This window comes from Lissotriton helveticus, chromosome 8, assembly GCF_964261635.1.
Source record: "Lissotriton helveticus chromosome 8, aLisHel1.1, whole genome shotgun sequence".
Taxonomy (NCBI): Eukaryota; Metazoa; Chordata; class Amphibia; order Caudata; family Salamandridae; genus Lissotriton; species Lissotriton helveticus.
Window position 1 is genome coordinate 988,961,020 of NC_136069.1, and position 16,441 is coordinate 988,977,460.

Here is a 16,441-nt window from a genome sequence, read left to right on the forward strand (position 1 = left end):
AACAAGCCACAGGATGCGTTTGCACACTGATGAAGGGAGGGGGGGCCTGAGGTGATATGTGTGCAAACACACCCTGTGAGTGTTTAAGTTTGGGGGATAAAGTCCCCTTGAATCCTGAGGGTCCATGGATGCCAACTAACCCACCAGGTATGTCCACCAAGTGCCATAGAGTTGAATTGCAGAGAAGTGTAAAATGAGGCATGGCCTCGGACCACCTCTCTGCAATGCAGGTCTGTGGCCCTTACTGGAAGTACCCGGTGGGCTAGTTGGCTCCCAGGAGCTCTCAGGATTAAAGGGGAATTTTTCCCCCAATGTAAAACGCACCCCAGGGTGCATTTGTACACGTCATCCCAGGCCCCAACCCCTCCCTTCACCACTGTGTAAACGCGCCCTGTGGCCATTTTAAGTTGGGAGATTAAGTCCCCTTGAATCCTGAGGGTACCTAGAGTCCAACTAGCCCACGAGGTACCTCCTCTAAGCCCCCCAGAGCTGCATCCTTGTGGGACCCCCATAGAAGGTCTAGGGGGGTCAGGGTGTTTCTACCCTGACCCCTTTTTGCGTTTTGCGCCTTACTTTGACTGATTTCCTGTGCCTCGGTTTTGCTGAGGCGCAAGATGGCTGCCAACACTTCCTGATTTGGAGTGTTGGCAGCCAATTAGCATAAAGCTCATGATCGGGAGGGTGTGCGCAGGGTGCGCACAGGGTGCACGGATCCCCCGAGGCCAAAGATATCACTATATTTATTCCTCATTACTACTGAACGGATTTACACCATTTTTAGAAAGGTCGCTTTCTGAGCCAAGCAGTACCATTTTGCCAAATTTGGTGTAATTCCGTTCAGCAGTTTTTGCTATAACAGTGTCTAAAGTTTCCTATGGGAAAATGATTTTTTCACCACTATTTTTTTAATTTCTCAGGAACTACTGAACGGATTTATACCATTTACAAAAAAAGGGCGCTTTCTGAACCAAGGGCTATCTTTTTGCAAAATGTGGTGTTATTCCGTTCAGCAGTTCAGGCTGTAGCCGTGTCTAAAATTTTATATGGGAAATAACATGGGGAAAACACGTTTTGGGACCCCCCTTTTTGCTTGGCCCCGCTTGACAAATCACCCTCAAACTTTCAGGTTAGGAGCGGACCAGAGCGCCCCACAAGTTTTGAAAATTTCGTGAAGATTCGTCAATTGGCGCCAAAGATATTCGGAATAGAATGTTTCGGATTTCCTATGGAAAATAGGTCCTAACTATAACTACCTACTGGCGACCGCCAGTAGGTAATATATACATACAGACACACACACACACACACACACACATTCTGCACTAGAGGCCACCTGCATCACCCTCTTATGCTCCCATTAACACCAGGCTTCTTCCACAGTCTCTCAGCCCATTATGCTTCTCAATGAGAGCAGTAACATTGGGTCCTACGCCAGAGTTTGCCCTTGCTCCCAAAGGGGTACAGCAACATGGCTTCTATTCCTAGAGTTCACACTGGCTCAAGGAGGCAGCAACAAGGGGTCATACTCCAGAGCTCTCCCTGGCTCTCAAAGTAAGCAGCAACATCCAGTCCTGTCCTACTCCAGAGCCCACCCTTGCTCTGAAAGGGTGGGGGTGCATCAGCATGGGGTCCTACTCTGGGTCAATCCTTTCTATTTTGTGGTGCAAAAAACTTTTCAAAAGTAGACTGTGGAACGATGTAGGTCCCAGTCACCAACTTATACTCAAAAGAGGTGGCATTTGGTGACTGGGTAACAGGCCACTCAGGTGCAGAGACACACCTGAATACCTGTAGGTAGCACAATAAATATAAGGCCATATTTGTGTGTAAGGAGGTATCTCCTAAAAAAGACTGCACTTGAGGTGTCCTATAACACAGACTGCCCTTGAGGTATCATATAACAGACTGCACTTGAGGTATCCTATAATGAAGACAACACTGGAGGTGCCCCATAACAGAGACTGCACATAAGGTATCTCATAACATAAAATGCACTTGAGGTGTCCCATAACAGACAGCAATTGAGGTATCTCAACGCAGACTGGACTTGAGGTATCCCATAACACAGACTGCACTTGACGTATCCCATAACACAGACCGCATTTGAGGTATCTCCTTACACAGACTGCTCTTGATGTGTCCCATAATACAGACTGCACTTGAGGTATTCCTTAGCACAGACGGCACTTGAGGTATCTCCTTACACAGACAGCTCCTGAGGTACCCTATAACACAGACTGCACTTAAGGTATCCTATAACACAGACTGCGCTTGAGGTTCCTATAACAGACTGCAGTTGAGTTATTGCATTATACAGATTGCTCTTGATGTGTACCCTAACAGACGGCACAGTCTGTTCTTTTTTATAGATGGTGGCCAGGTTTGAGTTCTAATGACTTCCTTGATTTGTGTATTAGTGCATATATACCTGTCATGTACTTATGTATCTTTATATTTATTACTTTACTTCTTATTCAGCATCTACAATGCACTACCCTATATCTCACCCTTTGCCTCTCTCAATATATCCTCTACCTCCACAATCTGACTCACCCCATATCTCATTCTACTATGCTCTCCAATACACTACCCTATTTCTCTGCCCGAAACCCCTATCAATATAGCCTGTACCTTCACTCTCTGACGCATCCCAAACCCCATTCTACTACTATGATCCCTAAAATAACCTTTTCTAGACCCTTCACCCCTCTATCCATTCTTGCATCATCTCAAATCTCTTTTACTATTCAGATCTCACAAACAAGCCTTTTGAAACCCTTCCTTCGACTCCCCCCTCACTTCTCCTTTACTCATCCCAAAACCTCCTCCTACTGCTATGATCTCCAAAAACGACTTTCTAGTCCCTTCTCTCTTTTAGCCCTCCTCTATCCTTTTCAGTCCAACTATCAGACTAACATGTCTACCCCTCAGATTAATTTAATATTTCCCTATACTAATTCCCCACTAATCCTGTTTGGGTTCTGGAGTAGCGGGCTACCCGCTAAAAATCGCTTTGACACCTCATCAGGGTTAGCCAATGCTATATAAATGCAAACCTTTCCCTCTACTATCCGTACACGATCCCTTTTCAATCCAAATAACAAACTCACACGTCCACCTCTCAAATTAGTTTCCTATCTCCCTATACTAATTCACCACTATTCCTTTTTGGTTTCTAGAGTAGCATGCTACTCACCAACAAGCGCTTCAACACCTCGTATGGGGTAGTGAGCACTATATAAATGCAAATACATTTATAATATGCACGCAGATTTTCTTCCAAACTGACATAATTAGGAATTGACTAAGGAGAAATCCTGTAAACCTGCGACTGTTGTAGTATGTGGTCGGGAGTACTCCTGGTAAGACTTGTGCATGAAGTTCATTGAGCCCTCAAGTTGGAGTAAACCTGTAGGAGCAGTTTTACAAATGTATTTGTGCTTTGAACCTATCTGAAGTAATAAGGCTAGATAGAAATAAACCAGATGATTTTTTGTATTTCGAAGCCAGGTTCCTTTGATAGTATTACTGTTTACACCATTTCTGTTTTTTTGGGTCTTTTCTTATTTGAAGGATCTATTCCAGAAGAAGATGCTGGGAAGTTGTATAATACATGTACTGTCTTTGGTCCTGATGGAAAAATGCTAGCAAAGCATAGAAAGGTAAGCCAAACATACATTTTTTTATAGTCGGTATGTATTTGGAACAGATCACTTTATGATGTAAAGCAACAACATGTATAACTAGAAACATTGTCATTATTAACATTGGGTGGTAATTACTATACATGAAAGAAATACCTCTCTGCTAGCGGTAATCCCATGAAAACAAAAGTGTAAATGTGTATATACAAAGGCATCCATGGCTTGCACCTAAATATCTTCCCTATTTCTGATTCATTGTTAACCACTGTAAACTACAACCTTCACCACATTTTGTTTAAAGGTATAAGCATATATTTCAACAGACCTGGACCTGCAGCTCAGCTGCTTGCAGACTAATTGTCACTCCAGTGTTCCGGGACAAGAGTCCGACAATATGGAATTTACAAGAAAGTTGGAACCACATATCATTGGACTACAAGCGCCAAGATACTCCATGGAGTGGTAGCACGCTATATAAGTATCCTCTCACTCACTCACTACTAACAGTGTTATTCTTTAAGGTAGATGTAGGAGGGTACGATCCTTCTAGCATAGCTAACCCCACCTTTTGGATGTGGCAGTATGTTTTTTTTACTAGTCTGACTGGGATCCTGCTAATCAGGACCCCAGTCACTGTGCTTCCTCTCTAAATTTGACATAGTAAGTACTTCTGTAACTCCACAATTGACTACTGGTGCACCCTAATAAGCCCCTAGTATATAGTACTGAGGTACTCGGGGTCTCCCACGGGCTGCAGCATGTATTGTGCCTCCCCGGCTAACTATTTGGGCTGTCCGTACCTGTAAAACAAACAATAATTCCCCATCCAATTGGAGAGGAAAGAGTCAACGTTCCTGTAACTAGATCAGCAAGGATAGGGATTGTGCTAAGGAAAGGATATAAGCACAAGGGAATCTTAAAGCCTTTGTCCCATGAACTACAGTATCACACTCTAGTACATTTCACATTAACATGTAACATAGAACCATACACACCAGCACACGTAAAAGGTTGCGCTTCACAAGAGAAGAACAGAAGGCCGCCTCTTGAACCCCCTGTTAAAGTTAAACAAACAATAGTCACCAAAATGCTTCTTTTGATTTTTTTACGCTGTATGTGTTTGTAACCTGCCAGAAAATAAATACACATCCAATTATATTCACTTCATAATCCGTAGTACCTAAACACCTAAATGATAATGCTTTAAATCCCTAGGCTTTTAAAGACCTATAAAAGAAGCTTAGAATGAACAGTGTTCCTCTGCTAACATCGAAGACCTTGTCAGCAGATAATGACACTGACAAATAGTCTTGTGAATTATTAGTGGTGCCACAAAGGCACTGCAGCTGATAGCAGGAAATCGAGGAAGGCCTCAATCACTGACAGTGGAAGTGCACCCCTACCGTACACAGAATTGAGCGAATATGTTTATTTTCAATTGATTTAAACATTCATAAATGGCACAAATCTTAAAAACACAAATTCATAAAACAGACATTTGATAAAACAATCAAAGAGAGACAACAACAAGTGACATCTTAAAAAAATAATCATGGGAACATTAATTCTTTTGAATCTATTTCCAAAAAAGTCACAACCACATAGTAAATATAAGTGGGTGGAGAGCTTTTGTTGCTCCGAACAAACAATACACAGTAAGGGTGTAGCAGTTCTGTTTAGATCTAACCTAGGAAGCGCCATAAAGGCTACGTTAACTGATCAATCTGGCGGTGGATCTTGGTGCAGGTAGTGATAGGGGGGGTGGAACTTGCCATAGTGTCTTACTATGGCCCTAACATTGACAATCCGATATGTCTTCTTAGAGTACAGGCCAAACTTGTAGAAGTCACTGTCCCAATAATAATTGGTGGGGACCTTAATGTCCTCCTCAACCCCTCCAAAGATAGGTCTAACCTTAGCCGGTATGTGGCAGCTCAGCGTACGCGCCGTACGATGATTAACATGATGCACGAGCTTGGGTTAGTAGACCTATGGAGCTCGAAGAAGGAGGGTGAACCAGGTTTCACTTTCTTTAGTAAAAAGTATGGCCACTCTTCTAGATTAGATTACATTCTTACAGATAGGTCATGTTTAGAGTATTTAGTAGATATCTCTATTCTGCCTTCTATTTTATCCGACCATGCCCCAATAACTTTTTTTGTATCAAAGTGGGAATCCGAAAGCTGCCCCAAGGTGGACTCTGAAAAGGGCAATGTTATCAAATGAGGAGTTAACAAGATTCATCAAAATATCGACTGTAGAGTACTTCACCGAGAATTTGGGTTCAACATCTCTTGAGTATGTTTGGGACGCTTTTAAGGCCCATATCCGGGAAGTGCTTCATAGTTGGATATGCTCCAAAAACAGGGAACAGATGTCAGAACTTAAGAAGGTGGAGAAGGAGATATCTAGGCTAGAGAAAGCAAGATCCAGCTGTTTATCTGATCAATTGCCACAAATTGTTAAGAATTTGGAGCGCCATCGCCTGGCATATAGGGATAAATTAGATCAAAAACTAAGGGCCCAATGGGCAGTTCATAAAATGGAAAATTATGAATATGACGAAAAGGCAGGAGCCACCCTTGCACAGAAGATCAAAGCTGATGGAGCGAGGAACAACATAAATAAGCTATATGTAGATGAGAGTAGCACGACCTCTTGTCTTCAGGAAGATATGCAGAGGTGCCTTCTGTCTTTATTTTCAAAGCTATATAAGGAAGACAGGGCCCCTCCCACAGACTCAATCCACAATTGGCTTAAAACTAAAGCGTTATCTAGTTTGTCAAGGGAAGGCCGGGACCTGCTAGAAGCCCCAATCTCTGACAAAGAAATAAAGAGCTGTCTAAAGAAGATAAAAAATAATAAGGCGGCTGGGACAGATGCACTTCCGGGGGAGGTGTTTGAGATTTTTGAAGATGTTATAGTGCCTAGACTCAGAGAGCTGTTTAATTTTATCTATAGCCCTGAAGGCAGGATCCCCCATCATGGAAGGAAGCAATATTAGTACTAATTCTGAAGCCTGGTAAAGACCCCCTCCAAGCTGACTCGTATAGACCAATCTCCCTGCTGAATGCAGATTATAAGATCTTTACTAGCATTCTGGCAGGGAGGTTAGCGAGGGTAGCTCCCCAATTAATTAATGAAGATCAAAAGGGCTTCCTGCCGGGAAGGTATATCCAGGAGCAAACCTTACAATTAATTGGGTGTATCGATCTGGCAGTGGCACGGGCGGAACCCTTGGCGGTGGCTGCTTATGACGCCGCCAAGGCATTTGATCGTGTTAGTTGGTTGTTTCTCTGGGAGACCTTAAAAGTAATGGGCTTCGGCCCTCTGTTTATCGATACACTTACTAGATGTTATGAGAGGGCCTCCACCATCATTCTTCTTAATGGCTTATTGACACCAAGTTTTAGTATTCAAAGGGGAACACGACAGCGGGGTCCTATTTCACCCCTGCTGTTCGATATCTATATTGAGCCCCTGGCCTAAGCCTTGAGACTTGACGAACAGATCACCCCATTTCAGGTATCTGACTATAAGTGTAAGCTGGCCCTATACGCGGATGACCTGCTGGTATACCAACAATCCAGCAGAGGTGTTCCCTAGGGTGGAGGACACCTTGGTTGAGTGTGGCCTGTACTCTGGATACTCGGTCAATCCATCAAAGACTGAGATTATGTGCTGGGGCGTGGAAATCTATTCTGGGACGCACTGTGGGGAGTTTAGGTATTTGGGGATCACTATAACTCATGATATAGATGACATCCCCATGACTAACCTGAAGAAAGTGTCTAAAGAAATTGACCATCTTTTCTTGAAATGGCAGAATCTCCCCCTTATTATCTTCGGCAGGGTAAACCTGGTCAAAATGGTTATCCTGCCGAAGTTGACGTATCTGTTTGGGGCTGTTCCACTAGACTTTCCTGGAAAAATTTTGGGCAAAATCCAAAGCAAGATAGGGAGCTTTATATGGGCCAACAAAAAAGTTCAAACGGAGGGTAGTTAAGGGAGGCCTTGCGCTCCCTGATGTCTTTCTTTACTCTTTGGCCTTTCAGTTTAAAAATATTCGCTGCCTTCTTTCTAGTCCTACTGGTTCTAATTGGGGGAAGATCTTGAATGCCATGGTTCACTTCAAGTGAAGTAATACAGGGTTTTTATATAAATTTGGAGCTCCCAGATTTTTCAAAAAGGTACAATTCAAAGTAATAAGGTCAGCTCTCATGATATGGCAACATTTGAAGATGAAGTGGGGAATAATATATTACTCTGATTTTGCCCCTATCTGGGACTCCCCAGGGCTGCCCGCCTGCCTGAATGATATCTTGGCAATCCCGATTAGGAGGGTGGGAATTACTACCTGGTCCAATCTGATATCCTCGGATGGAGTTCATCCATGGGATGTGTTAAGGGGAAAAATAGGGGCCAATTTCTCCCGCTTCAAATATTTGCGAATATGTTCCTGGTTTGTTGCTGAGAGTGACCTTATAGGTCGGTGGTTCCCAAACTGTGCGCCGCGGCTCCCTGGTGCACCGTTAGGAGTTGCCAGGGGCGCCGCGCACGATTTGGGAAAGCTTGTGCCGAGGTAGCAGCTAATGATGTGATAATTAAACATCTCCTTTACAAAGCCTTCGATCCCATGCAGTTCCACTGCTGGATGTGCCACGCTTCAACGAATCCCAACCTGGGGGGCGCTCACATAGGGATGTTGATAGCAGGGGATGCACTACCCTGGAGGGGCGTCAGCAGGAGGCGCTCTCATCTGATAGCACTGAAAGCTGGGGCGGCCTCTGGCCAGCCGGGTTGGATGGATGACAGCAGGGCCGCTATGGTATTACTGCGCTCAAACAGCAGAATGCCACTTCGGTCAATTAACTCCTCACATTTGCCGAGTGTTTGCTATCCCAGGTAGAACAGGATTACCTTAGAAGCCATCCCAGAGTCATTGGATAATCATTCAACTACCTTAGAAGTCATTTTCACGTCATCACACATCATCAACCTCCTGAAGTAATCAGCAAAGCTTTGAAACCTGTGCTTGATGACTTGCAGATGACTCGAAAATGAGCACCTGATTACTTTGTAAAACAAGATTGTTCTTGATGAGTTGAGGATGAGTATCTGATTACGTCACAAGATGAGACTATTCCTGATGACCTGAGGATGATTTGAAAATGGCCATCCACACCTTATGCATCAGCCTTGTCCGGAGTTGCGATTGCTTAAGGCAGAAATTTTTTAATATAATTTTATGTTCTCCTACAACTCCCCTCCCCACACACACACACCCGCCCCTACGCTGGTCAAAACATATATTTTACCAAAACAACTTCCATTCTGACCAATCTCCATCATATTCAAGAGGTTTTTTTTTAAATATATATCACTAAATACTAGCCTTCCACTCCTGAATTTGTTTAGGGCTTGCTTGCTGTGCCAGGAGGGGGCGCTCAGTTTTGACAATTGTGGAAGCTGTGACTGTAGCACAATCTTTCTGGAACTACTGGGGGCAACTTGGTCAACGAATTGCACCTCTGCTTTAGAATATCACATACTTTCAACCAGTTTATCAGCCAGCCTATTATATTCATATTGAACATGAGGCGGTCAATGGTGACGTCACCCAGCGGCGTGCTGTTGTTATCTCACTTTAAAACAACTGTGGCCTCTGCTTTCTATGTCACGTCATGTATTTATTCCTCAGTTTCACAGAAGGAGGTCTTGCTAGTAAAACCTTAACTGAGAAAGCTGTGTGGCTCCTACTGCTTTGATAGTTGTCCTCTGCAAACTTTAAACGGAATGGATCTGCAAAGTGGGTCGTTTGGCAAAGATTCTCACACAAAGACTGACAATTACAAATCAAACGACTGGCATTGTGGCTCTAGCGATCCGAGAGGGGGCGACAATCATTACACCAAATCTTTGATAACCCGTTTCTGTTCTGAAACGGTCACTTATTATTCCTTATGAGAGATGCTCATCCGAACGTTACCGTGCTGTGGCAGTTTAGCTCATAAAAGCACTGTCAAGGAGCTGCTCCAGACTGAAATTGATGGGGGGAGGTCCTGATCCTTGTCAAATTCTTAACTACTTAAAGAAAACATGTATGGGACCAATGGTGCACTTGTACCAATCTGTAAAAAAAAACACGCGGGTTGTTTTATTTCATTGAAACTTCTTTGATAAAGCGCAAACTTGATCTGAGCGAGCTGCCTTCGGAGCGCTGTACAATGGGTATAATCATAATATATTCAGATTGCAATATAGCAAAAAATATTTACACTGTTCTATACATTACGTTTCAGCAACGCTTTAAGAATATACAGTGGGAGATTTCTCTTGCACTTTTGCACATAAATGCCCGGCGTAGCCATACATTCCTTGCACAGTTAGAGACAGCCCTTAGCCATTCCAGGTCGCTTCCTGCTGCGCTGTCCTCTGGGGGATCCTGGCCAGTGTTAGGCAGTGGTGCTACATAAGCGAACCACGAGATAGCAAAGTCTGCTCAGCTCTCTCTGACATTGTGATCTGGAAAACGTTGTTGCAGCAGAACAGTGCAGATTTTTGGTGACATGCAGAACCCTGTTGAACGGTCAGGTCAGTTAGTTCTCTGCTTTTGGTTCTCCCGCCATATTGTGTGTGAGGTGCTCCTTCGCTTTGTGGGGCTGATCTCCCAGCATGTACACTCAAACAGCACAGAGGAAAGACACTTATAGTAGGGAATGCCTTGTGATGGTGGACCAATAAATACTGGAATGTCTCTCCAATCAGTGGATGTAGTTTACATCTTTTTGCCATGAATGTCAAAAGCATGTAAGTAAGTGACTGCGAAGCTGGGGCACAACAAACACACAACAGACCAAATGGCTGACTAACTATTTTCCGTTCTTTTAAGTGATGTGGCCTTCGGTTACATGGCTAACTGTGGAAGCAGTATACATAAGGTCAAACCCTTACTTCCCCACCTGACTAAACTGTGATCCTGGGTGTATCACTTTACTTGTGCAATAGTTCTTGTGTCCGACGACTTTGGGAGGGCGAAGTCTGGTCAGTTTCAGTTACGCACTTATATTTAAGTGAGATGGGGCTCCTAACATACATGCCAACATTTCAGAAGAGCAAAGAGGGAGATTTTTTTTTTAAAATCGGGAGAATGGGGCTTCAAATCGGGTTACTGGCGTGTATGGGCTTTGGAAGTGTGCTGCTGCAGGATTGGACATTTGAAACACAAATGTACGTTTTTTTTCTTACCTTTTACAAGCATGGAGCGCAATGGCAGGCTGAGAGGGTGATGCAAGTGTTGTCCCCCCCTCCCCCCCCCCGCCCCTGTGTGACACCCCAGCCGAAAACAGCTTCCTGTGCACACACACGCCCCCCCCCTACTTCACAGGTCTTCAAAAGACTATTGCCTTGTTAATGACCCTTTGTTGTTTTTTCACCCCATCGAGAGCCCCTGCATGGCCACTTTGACTATTGCTGGAAAAATTAGCACTTCACACAAACGCCCTGTCAACAAACCCCGAGGAATCGGGTTTTTGCTTGCAGGAATCGGGAGGCGGGAGACTAGCCTTCAAATCGGTAGTCTCACGCCTGAATCGGGAGGGTTGGCATGTATGTCCTAATAAGCTTTATGTAATAAAATGGCCCTTTTAAAAAGATCTGAAAACTAAAGTGTTTCGATCATCAGTGAGTAACTGCTTTATTTGACTCAAAAGAGCATGACGCTCTAGAGTGCTTTGAGTCAGCGTGAGTCGTCACCCAGCAACTTTCGGAGGTGTCATAAATCACCTAGCAATCCCATCCATAGAACTTGCTGCTGACAAAGGTCCAATAAAAATGCAGCAGGGAAATACGAAGTTTCTTTCTGTATTTTTCCTTAGCCGATGTGTTTAAACCCCCTCATGCTCTTCACAGCAGACAATGGGAAACCCTTATTTTAAACAGCTCTTATTGTTATGGTACGGTTTCTGAATTGCCACCTTTTACTTGAGTAGATAACAAGAAATATAGCGGTAATATCATATCAGCGGAAACTGTTTGTAACTGATCAAGAATTTCCACTGTAGAAGATAAACTTGAACGGAAAGCGGATGTGGCATGGTGGCCAGAGCTGCTGACTGAGTGAGCGGGGAAACCAGGTTCGAGTCTTCTGTGATTCTGGGCAAATCACTTCATTTTCCCTTACACACAAAATATGAATCTGCGCCCTTCTGTAACGAAACTTGTGCTTGTGAACTCCTATACCTTAGGGGCGAATTTGCGCTAAATTAAATAAAAGTAATTTGCCCAAGATCACAATGCGGTGAAGCGAGGAGAGAGACCAGGATTGGAATTCGGTTTGCCCCTCAGACACTGGCATGTTTTACAGTGGTGTATTAGAAAGTCGACACGTAGACCCACACGCGGCATCCTTCGTAATCAAGAAGACATTTGGGGCTTGCCTATCTGGGTTTTCCGTCAGGTTGCAGTCAAACGCTGGTGGGAAAGGGGCGTGTGCGCATGAAAAATCTGAGTCCCCTGAAATGAAATGCTAATTAAAGTTAGTTTTGAAAATCCCAAACTTTTTGGTAATTCATATTAATGAAATATGTGAGGTTTAATTAAAGTACGTTTATTTAAAGTATTTCAATTTAGGGGATACCTATCTAAAAACTCATCATTATTGTTATAACTATCAACATCATTGCATATTAAAAAAACTGCTGTATAATTATGAAGGGGGTCATGTCTCTATTGCAGACTCCAAGACTACAATCTTTTAAATGATGGTTACATTCTTGCTTTTGTTTGCGTATCTTCTTGTTAATCTCACTTTTCCAATAAAGATTGTTGCATTGAAATGGGCAAGGGCTCTCCTACGGCCAACATTTGTGCCCGCCTCCTTGCCGATTTGGCCAATCAGAAAGGGGATTGTTGCATCCAAACCAGCAATCAGATTCGTCGACCTTAACTTGTGCAGGTCTTTGTCCACACGTTGCCGTCGAAATCGAGGGAAATGGCGAGCGTGCAGAGGAGCGCAGAGATGCAGTTCAATTCGAGGAGTTATACCAGCAGTTCTCAGAGTCTCTTTTTAAATAAAGCCGAAGGAGTGGGCAGGGTGTTAAACCGAGTACAGAGTTCTTGGCAGGAGAAGGTGTAGGGCAGGGAGAAATGATCTTGACGAGGTGAGTGAGGCATTGGACCTCTGCACCTCCTGAGAGATTTATTCGTTTTGTAATTTGTAAGTAGAATGGGTTGGAAATCCGTCTACTCTTGGCCCTTTTAGCACGCCTTCCTTCTTTCCGATTCAAATATTTTTTCTTTTGTTTCTACGCAATATTTTCCAGCGTGTTAGATTTCTTTCCCATTTTCAACATCTACACCATATTCTTCCTCGTGCATTTGCACCTTGTAGGTCCACTCTCCACTTCTGCTCTCTGTACTGCATCTGCTTTCTACACCGCGTCCACCTGTCCAACTCGGCACTCTATACATCCACGGTCTGCATCCTTCAACAGCCCCACATACACTCGCTACAGCTACTCTCAGCCCTCCATGCACACCACTTGTTTTCTACACCTTGGATAGATGATTTTCTTTGTAAAATTTGCTGTGCAAACTATACATCTGCTGTCGACCATGTTCACCATACCCCCACCCTCTACTCACCTATATTCTCAATCCCTCCACTTGCGCTTTATTCTCCGAGCATTCCATTCACCACCGTATATTTACATACTCTATTTACATACTTTACATACTCCATCTGCTCTCAATCCTCCATATTCTCTCAACATCAACTTTCCAAAATCCACATTCTCGTTCTACTGCTGCTCTCTAACGTGCACATCTCTCCACCGCAAACATCTTGTATACGCTCCCCATTTTCTCTACATCCTCTATTTACAATCACCACCCTATTCATCCTTTCTTTGCACATTTTCTCTCCTCCCTGCTCTGGTGCTTTCCACGCTCCCCATCCTCTCTCCAACTCTATCCACTCTGCATATTACCCCCACATGTGCTCCCCTATCCCTCCCACATGTGCTCCCCTATCCCTCCCACATGCTCTCCCCTCACCCCCCACACCCACATGCTCTCCCCTCTCCCCCCACATGCTCTCCCCTCACCCCCACATGCTCTCCCCTCACCCCCCACATGCTCTCCCCTCACCCCCCACATGCTCTCCCCTCACCCCCCACATGCTCTCCCCTCACCCCCACATGCTCTCCCCTCACCCCCCACATGCTCTCCCCTCACCCCCCACATGCTCTCCCCTCACCCCCCACATGCTCTCCCCTCACCCCCCACATGCTCTTCCCTCACCCCCCACATGCTCTCCCCTCACCCCCCACATGCTCTCCCCTCACCCCCACATGCTCTCCCCTCACCCCCCACATGCTCTCCCCTCACCCCCACATGCTCTCCCCTCACCCCCACATGCTCTCCCCTCACCCCCCACATGCTCTCCCCTCACCCCCCACATGCTCTCCCCTCACCCCCCACATGCTCTCCCCTCACCCCCCACATGCTCTCCCCTCACCCCCCACATGCTCTCCCCTCACCCCCCACATGCTCTCCCCTCACCCCCACATGCTCTCCCCTCACCCCCACATGCTCTCCCCTCACCCCCCACATGCTCTCCCCTCACCCCCCACATGCGCTCCCCTCACCCCCCACATGCGCTCCCCTCACCCCCCACATGCGCTCCCCTCACCCCCCACATGCTCTCCCCTCACCCCCCACATGCTCTCCCCTCACCCCCCACATGCTCTCCCCTCACCCCCCACATGCTCTCCCCTCACCCCCCACATGCTCTCCCCTCACCCCCCACATGCTCTCCCCTCACCCCCCACATGCTCTCCCCTCACCCCCCACATGCTCTCCCCTCACCCCCCACATGCTCTCCCCTCACCCCCCAACATGCTCTCCCCTCACCCCCCACATGTGCTCACCCTCCCAATGTGCTCCCCTCACCCCCCCCACATGCGCTCCCCTCACCCCCCACATGCGCCCCCCACTATTAACAACACCATTTTCACTCCAAGCATGTTCAAGAGCCATTTGCCTTGGCTGCTTTACTACTAAGGAATTACGCCACTCCTCTCAACAACTCTTATCACTTGCCTGGCTCACTCTCACTGACTGACTCTCCCACTCACTCTCACTGATTGACTCTCACGTACTGACTCTCCCACTGACGGACTCATTCACTTTCACTGACTCACTCTCCCACACTGACTGACTCTCTCTCTCTCTCTCGCTGACTCTCTCTCTCTCTCGCTGACTCTCTCTCTCTCTCGCTGACTCTCTCTCTCTCTCTCTCTCTCGCTGACTCTCTCTCGCTGACTCTCTCTCTCTCTCGCTGACTCTCTCTCTCTCTCGCTGACTCTCTCTCTCTCTCGCTGACTCTCTCTCTCTCTCGCTGACTCTCTCTCTCTCTCGCTGACTCTCTCTCTCTCTCGCTGACTCTCTCTCTCGCTGACTCTCTCTCTCTCTGACACTCTCTCTCTGACACACTCTCTCTCTCTCTGACACACTCTCTCTCTGACTCGTTCTCTCTCTCTGACTCGTTCTCTCTCTCTGACTCGTTCTCTCTCTGACTCGTTCTCTCTCTGACTCGTTCTCTCTCTGACTCGCTCTCTCTCTCTGACTCGCTCTCTCTCTCTGACTCGCTCTCTCTCTCTGACTCGCTCTGTCTCTCTGACTCGCTCTGTCTCTCTGACTCGCGCTCTCTCTCTGACTCGCGCTCTCTCTCTGACTCGCGCTCTCTCTCTGACTCGCGCTCTCTCTCTGACTCGCGCTCTCTCTCTCTGACTCGCGCTCTCTCTCTCTGACTCGCGCTCTCTCTCTCTGACTCGCGCTCTCTCTCTCTGACTCGCGCTCTCTCTCTCTGACTCGCGCTCTCTCTCTCTGACTCGCGCTCTCTCTCTCTGACTCGCGCTCTCTCTCTCTGACTCGCGCTCTCTCTCTCTGACTCGCGCTCTCTCTCTCTGACTCGCGCTCTCTCTCTCTGACTCGCGCTCTCTCTCTCTGACTCGCGCTCTCTCTCTCTCTGACTCGCGCTCTCTCTCTCTCTGACTCGCGCTCTCTCTCTCTCTGACTCGCGCTCTCTCTCTCTCTGACTCGCGCTCTCTCTCTCTCTGACTCGCGCTCTCTCTCTCTCTGACTCGCGCTCTCTCTCTCTCTGACTCGCGCTCTCTCTCTCTCTGACTCGCGCTCTCTCTCTCTCTGACTCGCGCTCTCTCTCTCTCTGACTCGCGCTCTCTCTCTCTCTGACTCGCGCTCTCTCGCTCTCTGACTCGCGCTCTCTCTCTCTGACTCGCGCTCTCTCTCTCTGACTCGCGCTCTCTCTCTGACTCGCTCTCTCACTGACTGGCTCGCTGTCTCTCACTGACTGGCTCGCTGTCTCTCACTGACTGGCTCGCTGTCTCTCACTGACTGGCTTAAGAACTATGCTATATTTTACTACTAAAAAGGCAGCCACAATTGCAGTTACCTTGCATGTGAAAGGGGCTTGATTTAAATAGTGCAGCCGGTGTAGTGGCACCAGGGCCAAAAGTTGTCATGACTCCACTAAACACCAAATATTGCTATATTTTATTACTAAACGGGCATTCACACGTGCAGTTATCTAGCAAGCTCTAGGGCCACGATTTCAATAGTGCAGCAGGTGCAATGTCATCAGGACCAAAAGCTCCAGGCACCCTACTAAACACCAAGTATTGCTATATGTTATTCCTAAACAGGCAACCACAAGTGCAGTTAGCTTGCAGGCAACAGGGTCAACATTTCAATGGTGCAGCAGGTGCAGTGACACC

At 46.3% G+C, this 16,441-nt stretch overlaps 1 protein-coding gene across 1 annotated transcript in view; it reads left to right on the top strand.

The window, feature by feature from the left end:
• Positions 1-16,441, top strand: part of LOC144771843 (omega-amidase NIT2-like) — an 823,895-nt gene that overhangs the window by 202,035 nt on the left and 605,419 nt on the right. Inside the window, exon 4 of the mRNA XM_078656107.1 lies at positions 3,574-3,662. Within this exon, the coding sequence (XP_078512233.1) occupies positions 3,574-3,662 (89 nt within the window). The remainder of the gene's footprint in view (positions 1-3,573; positions 3,663-16,441) is intronic.